The sequence below is a fragment of the Toxorhynchites rutilus genome, chromosome 2 (assembly GCF_029784135.1).
Source record: "Toxorhynchites rutilus septentrionalis strain SRP chromosome 2, ASM2978413v1, whole genome shotgun sequence".
Classification (NCBI taxonomy): domain Eukaryota; kingdom Metazoa; phylum Arthropoda; class Insecta; order Diptera; family Culicidae; genus Toxorhynchites; species Toxorhynchites rutilus.
Genome location: NC_073745.1, coordinates 7392355 through 7402077, shown reverse-complemented (window position 1 = coordinate 7402077; position 9723 = coordinate 7392355). Strand labels below are relative to the sequence as shown.

At 39.5% G+C, this 9723-nt stretch overlaps 1 protein-coding gene across 1 annotated transcript; it reads right to left on the bottom strand.

The window, feature by feature from the left end:
- Positions 1-7263: 7263 nt before the first annotated feature.
- LOC129767679 (aldo-keto reductase family 1 member B1-like) lies at positions 7264-8672 on the bottom strand. The gene is made up of 3 exons (XM_055768808.1): positions 8404-8672; positions 8189-8334; positions 7264-8127 (listed from the first exon to the last, which is right to left on the bottom strand). Exons 1-3 carry the CDS (start codon positions 8476-8478, stop codon positions 7389-7391), a joined length of 960 nt encoding a protein of 319 aa, XP_055624783.1. The 5' UTR covers positions 8479-8672; the 3' UTR covers positions 7264-7388.
- Positions 8673-9723: the final 1051 nt, after the last annotated feature.

Sequence of the window (9723 nt, the reverse complement as noted above, 5' to 3'; positions counted from 1 at the left end):
GGGGAAAACGGCATGGCAAATATTAGGCTGTCAAAAAAGTCCTGCGGTATTTTTTTTTTAATTTTCATTTATTCATAAAATTAGTTACAATCATCTGTTTTAAGTCAAATATGCACCGTTTTGTTCGATGACTTGTTCCCAACGAGATGCCAACTTCATAATACCCCTGTTATAGAAGCTCGCTTTCTTATTGGCAAAAAACTCGGATAGCCAATTTTCACAGGCCTCTTTTGTGGCTAACTTCTGACTACCTAGGTCGTTCGCCATGGACAAAAACACTTGGTGCAAGGTCTGGACTATACGGCGGATGCAAAAAAAACCTCCCATCCGAGCTCCCGGAGCTTCTGGCGCGTCACCAAAGAAGTGTGTGGCCTGGCGTTGTCCTAATGGAAGACAATGCGGCCTCTGTTTATCAATTATAGCCTCTTCTTCATGAGTGCTACCTTCAAGCGGTCCAGTTGTTGGCAGTACAGGTCCGAATTGAGCGTTTGGCTATAGGGAAGCAGCTCATAATAGATTATTCCTTGACAATCCCACCAAACACACAGCAGAACCTTCCTGGCCGTTAATGAGGGCTTGGCCACCGTCTGAGCCGCTTCAGCGGGCTTCGACCACGACCGTTTGCGCTTCACGTTGTCGTAAGGGACCCACTTCAGAAACGGGTCGATTTTGTTGCGATTCAGCAGTGATTGACATGCGTCGATACGATCAAAGATGTTTTTTTGCGTCAACGTGTGTGGCACCCATACATCGAGCCTCTTTGTGAATCCAAGCTTCTTCAAATGGTTAATAAAGGTTTGATGACTTATCCCCAGCTCTTGGCCGATGCTACGGCTGCTACTATGCCGGTCTTTCTCGGCTAATTCAGCGATTTTGTCACAATTTTCGACGACAGGCCTTCCGGAGCGTGGCGCATCTTCGACGACCTCTACATCAGAACGAAAACGTTGAAACCATCGTTGTGCGGTGGAAATGGAAACTGTATCGAGTCCATAAACTGCACAAATTTTATTGGCAGCTTGAGATGCATTTTTGCCTTTGTCATAGTAGTACTGTAAAATATGTCGGATTTTCTCTTTATTGTGCTCCATATTTGCGACACTATAACTCACGAACGACTTAACCAAACAAAACACTGTCAAGGACTATATTATAGCGCGTAAATACGTTTCCAACAAGCTATAGTATGATTCGATACAATGAATATAACTAGAACTACGCGCTTACAACGACACCTCGCGGAAATACCGCAGGACCTTTTTTACAGCCTAATATATGCAAGTCGGGGGCATTTTTGTATTGCAAGTAAGGTTAGTGATACGATTAATTCTAGCAAATAAAATTTAGATTTGGATCTTCAATGCTGGTTGCTTCGTGAAATTTCATGTCAATGACCGATCGTGTATTGTGCAAAAAATTAGCACAACTGTAAGTGTAAAATTGTATATGGTAGCAGTTGTGTTAAAAATAACTATGAAACGATTTATTTCAATTTTCTTAAATAAAAATCAAGGTGTGTTCCCGCTCGAAAACATGTCATTTCGTTTAAGCTGTCTGCTTTGTTGTGTTCATTTTCACCCAAGGAAAGTTCATACGGCGAGAAAAATTGGAAAAGTGAAGAAATATTAAAAAAGTGATTTCTCATATGCTGTACATATAGTATTAGGTGTTGTTATTTCAATTAAAATTCGCATTGGGTTGAATAAATACTCAGAAAGTAAAAATTATAAAAGAAAATTACCTTTTCCATTTCAAATATGTAACATGTTTTCACTGATGAGAAAAATTGATAATTGTGTTCGGTATTGGTAATCATCTTATATTATATTGGTGAGTTTTTTATATTGGTGAGTTTTTTTTTCTTTATTTCATTCATACATATCACAGGAGACATCTCGTCTAGGATCACAGAGTGCGGTATTCATCATATCCCGTTTCACTTCGGTATCTTTTATCAGATACGCACCATCGAACGGCTGTTTACCATCCTTCTGTCATCATCACTCGGTAAACACTGGTGGAGTGAACAACCAAACAAAACGGCCCTTTCCAGGGCCACCAAATCATTATCAAAGAGTTTAACGATGTAATTCTTCAAACATATCCAAAATCAACATATAGCCTAATGGAATCCTACGTATAATATGCGGTCGTGTCTCGAACACAACCCTCCTGTGACTTTTTTTTCTGGTACATAACCATCCTTCATTATAATGGGTACATAACCCGCTAAGTTCTTGGTACAAAACCAAACTCTTCACTAACACTAAATATTCTCTCCCGCACGTAAACATACATAGCCTAGCTACACCCGTAAAACAACCACCAGTAATGGCCAGCCAGCACTTTTTCTCTGTGTATGTACAATCTGTTGCACATAATAATTAATCCATGTTGCACACCATACCAGCCCCATCTCTTTCTATCATCAGTATTGGCAACACTCTTATTTTCTTCTCTCAAACACATGATACAAAACCAACACTGCATCATTCCAGAAACTCACTGCGAAACTATGTCTCCTCCAAACGCCTTTTGTTTTTACCACTACACCGAAGCTGATCTCAATTTTTCATAACCCTCAGCAACGTAACCAATACATGCATCTCCTGTTTTTCTCATTAGCGTGCCGCCATCTTGCCAAATGAAAAAAAAACATGCTCGTCGCGTTACATTGTTGAATAATTCAACGATTATATTCCATTTTTTCTATGTGGAATAGATACATTTCCAGGCACGTCATACAGTTACGAGCATTTTTTTGTTTTTGCTACTTACGCTTTGTGTTGCCTTAAGGTGAAGGTGGAAGCTAGCCATTGTAGTAGTATAGGTAAACCCACGTGTAAAAATGGGGTAATAGTGTTTGTGAGAGAAGAGCAAAGCACACTTAAACAGATCAATTCACTTATCAGACTGTGTGGTGCTTCATTGATACGAGTCTTTGAATACATTTGAAAAAAAATAACAATTCAATACTGAAGTTAGATGTATGAACAAAATGTTCCGATGAACAATTGCATACATAAATATATATAGAAGGTGCATTTGCGTATGAAGTAAAATTCTGATTATACGCGAGCGTAACATGAGCAAATTCATAACACATGCGAAATGGGGCTCTTTTGATATTAACTAGTTCTTCCGCATAGTAACTCGATGCTGATAATTCATTAATATTTTCCTTCGTTGGTCGTATTGTTTCCACATATTCACGTTGGAGAGCCTTAACCCTTCTCTTCGTTGGCCGAGACATTTTGATTGAATGTAATGCTTTTCTGTTTATTGTTTTTGAAAGCATAGGCAGTCGTGGCAGTGTTCCGAGCTCTGCAATACAATTTTCTTACCCAATGTTAAAGTCGCTAAAACTTACATTATAGACCCATTAAACGTAAAAACAATGATTGTATTGATATCAACACAATTTTATTCTATTGATTTTTATGATATGAAACGCTATGACTCACGAATAATATTTTATTGAGTGGTTTTGATAGCTGTTCCGATTATGTTGTCTGGCATCAGTGTCGAAGAAATAACGATGCTTTCACCAATACAAACAAAACCATTGCCGAAGATTGAAAAAAGAAAATTTAACTTTCAGAGCACTTGCTCGAGTTTTCCGACGTTTTTCTCTATACAGTGCGACAGCAGATGAAAATTTAATATCTTGTGAGTAATCGATTAGAGTTTGGTTGATATTACCTGATGGGAAGTGTGCGAAAACGATCATTTTCTTCACACTGTTTCGCAAAATTATTGATTTTTGGACGAGGAGTGAGGGAGGGAGATGAAAGAAATGAGCGCCATTGTGGCAACCATTTGTGGCTAGCTTCCACCTTCACCTTAAGACTCGAGACACACGTTCCCTCCGCGCTGTTTCGACGAACACCTTACGCTCGAACTTAAAAAAAACACAATCCCGATGGAAAACTTCGCGATTTTTTTTCCTAATTTATCCTCCGTAGCCAATGTAGGATTTCGGAAATTATTTAAGAAAGTAGAACACATCTACTAGTTTCAAATATATATATTCTCACGTTCCGTACAACAACTAATCACACTCACTGTTCGTCCACTTCTGTTCTCCTGTCTCCGAAGTTCACGGTCACCGCACGACATCTCATAGGGTAGCCAACTGTACCACTCAATAAGGGTCGGAGCTAGGCACGATCCGACACTAGCAACATACAGTCGCCCGGACATAGCCGCAAGTGTTGGTATACTGAGCCGTTGTGTGAGTTGCCCTTCAGCGATCGATTGGATGGAAGCCAAACGAGTCGTTTGCTAGCTGATCTACATCATCGATTACGAGTGGAGGTTAAATGGAAATGACGAAAAGAAGCTGGAATTGACAGATATATTGTGACGCATACTGGGCGGAAAACACGGTCGCCTGGAAGTCGTGCAGCGGCTACTTGTATCGATTAGGAGGAGCAACAGTATCGTGGGCAAGTCGAAAGCAAAGCTGTGTTGCCATGTCGGAGGCGGTGCAGCAATCGCTGGGTGTGACTACGATCGCTGTTGGAAGAAATGCACCAGAAGTAGAACGATTCATTCAAAACGATCATGTTTTGGAGAATCCGTTAGTTACTACATCCATAGTAGCAGTCAATGAATAGTCAATGAATTCATAGGAACGAAACGATTATATTCAAAAACTACAGAAGCCGCTTAGACTGCACCTTTCTCGACTACCAGAAGAAGAGGTCTAAGCATATAGACCAGGGATGGTAAAAAATCACATTCAACGATCAATGAATAAGTATATCCCTCTAGTCGGATATTTTTAAATCACCCCCAGCAGGCGATGCTCTTTTATTCTTCATATGTACACAGAGAGAATACTTGGAACGGTGAGCTACCAAGATCTCAAAAAAGCAATATGAAAGCGGAATCCTCACTGCTTGCACTCTCGAAACATTACTTCTACTACTCAAGTTTTATCGTGAGTGCAAGCCACAAACGGTTAATCCCATTCCATAGAGCGGATGATGAGTTCTTGATCGGAAAGTGTAACAAGAGACGATCAACTGAAATCTTACGACACTCGTCGAGGGATTTTTAATTCTCTATTGCATTGTCCGCAGTGAGTGGCTGACTCAGTCTCGTGTCGATTTTATTTTTCTGTCGTCTCCCGCCCGATGAACAGCAGACGGGTAATGGATGCAAGTGATTAATTTTATTACCAGCAGATTTGGGCGAATCTCATCCCGCCCGAAATCGTTTTTAGATACCAATAATTCTGAACATTCACAGTTCTCTCCAAATAATTTTTCCAATAGTAATTCAATTAGTGACTTCACAAAACACCTTTCGAATTCGATTGAATGTCAGACCCTTTCTTATTTTGTAGAGAAAACGGATCACATATTTGATTAATTCAATTCTGTGTGGTTACGTTGCGAATAAATGTAATGAATTAGTATGGACGTATTTTATTCATATATCGTGGACTTCCGACATATCTGGCAGTAGATTTATCGAACGACTAATGTTTTTTATATCCCTTCAAACTTGTTGCATCTCTCAAGTGTACATACTGCTTTGACCGCAGATTTGCATGGTTAAATCTGGTTAATTTCAGGTATTCAGTCTTCATTTTGTCGAATGAATACTGTTGGAACAATAGGTATCGCAGCAAATGATTATCAACATCCTACCTTATCATCAAACGGTATGCGAAGAATTTCAGTGAACTGACGGCATTGGAATATACGCTTTGTGAGGACCACACAATTATTATCAGAGCTGATAAACTGGAAGTCATGAACATCAATTCAATGTGCCCAAGATAAATTTATCCTTTAAAGGTCTTTAATCTTTCTAAAGATGATCATATGGAATATATTCCAATGTCGTCTGGAATAACCTATCCAACACCTTATGATCGTAATATTGTTTTTGCTATTATTCTGATGTTTCATAACACGGCACTCTATTGATTATTCGCCGAAAATGAATAAAAAATATCCTTGAAGTTAGCCTACGGTTTTAGTAGCAGTGCAATATGGTGAGCCAGTCTCAGGATAAGAAAACATTTAAAAATAAAGGTTTTTTTTTTTAATGAATCAATAGTAAAACAAAACGTCAAAAAATTACTCAGCTTTGTGATAGCAGAGAATCATTATCCATTTGAGTTGTATGAGTATTCGCCCCCCCCCCCCAAAATGTAGAGTTTTTACAATCCAAAAATTTTATGAGTAAATATTTACGTGCTTACACAAAAAAAAACACATGTTGACATATTTGCGCTAATTTATGGTTTTTGATTAATTCAAGGTAATCAAGGTCTTTTCTAGCCACCAACTTACTCGGGCCCGAAAAAAGAGGTCTGTATTTGGGCTGGCGGAAAAATATATCTCGCAAGACCACGTGTTCGATGTCGTAATAGCCTTGGCCAATAACGCATTTACATTAACTCATAAAATTAGTGATTTGAGGGGGATTATTGTTTGTAGTCTCTTGTAGATTAATTTAAATACCATCTGAAAAATCCTCTGTGAAACATTAAACATTAAAGTCGTCCTATCTGCTGTAGCGCATTTTTTTATTTTACCCAGATTCATCGAAGTAAACGCACTCGGAAAGGAAAATTGAACGCCCGGACGAGAGAGCGAGAATCGTACGTCATAGAGACACTCATTCCCATGGAGCAAATTCTTGTTAGGAGTTGTAAACAAAACGAGGACGGAGAGTAACTCAATTATTCGAACTACTTTCAGTCTAGCAATGCTTTGGTCAACTCAGAGTTACCAAGAGAAAATCATTTGGTTATGATGGGTGAGAATTAATAGTTAGTCGCAGTTTGCACAGATTGCGATCTGTGCAGTTTGCGATTAATCGTAAATCACATCATGCTCCCTTGTTTTCCATCCTTGATATAGACACATGGTTCCATTACACCAAGGATTTGCTGGAGTGATCAACTTAAAGTACTGTTCTTCAAAAGAAGTGATCGCAGACATTCACACTAATCCTGTAGAGTCGTTGAAGATGTAGAGATTCGCATTGTAGTTGGGTGTGGTATCACTAACGAATCAGGAAGAAGAGCACCAGGGTTGAATCCATTAGGTAGAGCATCGGGGAACAAACAATTCTTTGTTTCATGAAGAACGACGATGTTTGATTTCAATATATGAGTGATTATAATCACCAGACGAACATCCACAACGAAGATGATAATAAATGCTAAAACTTGTTATCAGTCAAATTGCTAGGTAAATTAGAAAAAAAACAAAGAAACGAAGAAGATGCAAAGCTCAATAAGGTGATTATCATCGTATGTTTTTATTAGCAAACTGATGAATTAACACAAGTCTGCTAATCATTCTGTCCGTAACTCAATAACGCTTTTCTTCAAATCCACTATTAGCCGTAAATGACGCCAATTATTCCTCCTTCTCAAACGGATGATGCGGATGGCCGTAGGCTCCAAACTCGGGAGAAATACGTTCGTTACGTTCCAACCCAGCCAATTGCTTCATATCGCTTGCATCCAGCGAGAAGCTAAAAACGTCGAAGTTGGAAACGATCCTAGATCTGGTTACCGACTTCGGGATCACAACGTGTCCCAGTTGGATCTGATAGCGAATCAAGATTTGCGCCGGATCCTTGGCATATTTTTTCGCGACCGCATGCACTGTCCCATCCTCCATCAGAACGATATCATCTTTTGTCACCCATGGCCTGGTCGGTGAACCCAGCGGACTGTATGCGGTCACGATAATGCCCTTATCAGCACAGAAAGCTGTTAGCTTCGCTTGGTTGAGATATGGATGATTTTCAATTTGGTTCGTGACCGGTTTTATTCTGGCAATGTCCAGCACACGTTGAACCTGCTTGATGTTGAAATTAGAAAGACCTATATTCTTCACCAATCCGAGACCAACAAGCTTCTCCATTGCCTTCCAAGTTTCCACATAATCAACATCGGAGAAGATATAGGTTTTGCCATCCGGTCCATAGGGGAAGAGCTCAACGCCTTCCTTATATCCCACGGGCCAGTGAATCAGATACAGATCCAAATAATCCAACATGAGACTATTCAAAGTGGTCCTCAGAGCACCCTCGACCAAATCTGGACGATGGAAGGTGTTCCACAATTTGCTCGTAATGAAAATATCCTCTCTAAAAATAGAAATGTTTGAGACTAAATACGTTTCAACCATCTGATGCAAGTATTTCGCACCTCTTTATCACTCCTTCCTTAATTTTGGCAGTAACTCCTTCACCTACTTCATGCTCATTTTGATAGGCCATTGCACAATCGATGTGTCTATAACCGATATCAATTGCATCCTTCACGGCTTGGGCCACCTGACCACCACCTGGAGACTGCAAATGAAACGCCACACCAACGAATTATATTCATATGCGCACCGAAAAAAAGAACAACAAACTTACACCCCATGTTCCGAGACCGATCATCGGAATGCTGTTGCCATTATTGAAAATGGCATTCGGGATTTTCGAAGCCATGATTGGGACCGTTGTCTGGATGATCTAATGCCGGCGACTCGGATTAAACTGTGACGGTTTAAGTGAACAGCGTCTGTCTTTTATGTTATCGCGAATAATCCAGATAGAGTAAACGCGCAAATGCTTGCTCGCGGCGCTCATTAACACACTCGTGTAACTAATTTGGATATAAATGCTGGTTCGCTGCATGCCTGTGGTGAAACATCAATGCACGACTTGGCTAGTCTCACTGAGGGCACCGATTATACACAAATGGATTAGAGTTCACGCAGTGTGTCTCACTTTTCACTGTTTGGGATACGATATCCGTACGAAATATGGGATGTATCGTACAATGAATATTCTGTTTTGATTATTAGTTAGAGGGCAGTGCAAATGGTAATCAGAACCAGACCAAGATGAACACCATAGTTTGACTACCTTCGTTACTGCTTCTAAACGGGCTTTCATTAAGGACTTGTTTCTTTTCTTATGAAACACAGATTTTTTTTAGGTATTGAGTTCAAATTTATTCTGGTTGTAGTTCAACTCCTACATTTTAAGAATGAAATTCCATTTCGGTCATATGACCACCAGGAGCTCGTTTATAGCGATCGATCCGTTGAACCCAATTTTCTACTACTTGGCCACACATTTCGACTGGAATGATGCGAATCTCCCGCTGGATGTTGTCTTTCGAACTCGGACGGATGTTGTATAAACTCAGTGGCTTGTTGACATAGACCAGTGACTTGACATAGCCCCGCAACCTTATTTTTCAATAAATCCATTGTAACGTGTGCTGTGCGGCAAGTGGCACCGTCTTGTAGAAACCACAAATCATTGCACTATGGTCCAGGAGGTGCATTTAAGTGGAAATTAGCATCTAGAGCTCGACAGTGATTCTCTAGACAAAAACTGTCTTCGACAAAGTTGTTACATATAATAGAGCGCTCATTTTTATGTTATCAAAAATAGGTTGACCAAAATTTTCGATGAAATGAAAAATCTAACTTTCTTATCTTTATAGATAGAGGTAAACATAGCTCGACAATATTGTAGCCCTGGTTATTTTAAGTAACTTTGTGGAACAATATTTCTTTCTATCTCTTCAAATAACCGATATAGCGCTTTTTCTCTAGGTTGAGTTAGGGTTACCATGAAAAAAAAGGTTTTTTTGCTCTAACTTTTATATGTAAAATTCTACATCAAAACTGTCTTTGAATGATCTTTAGAGCTTTCCAATCCACACATTTTACGGTGCAT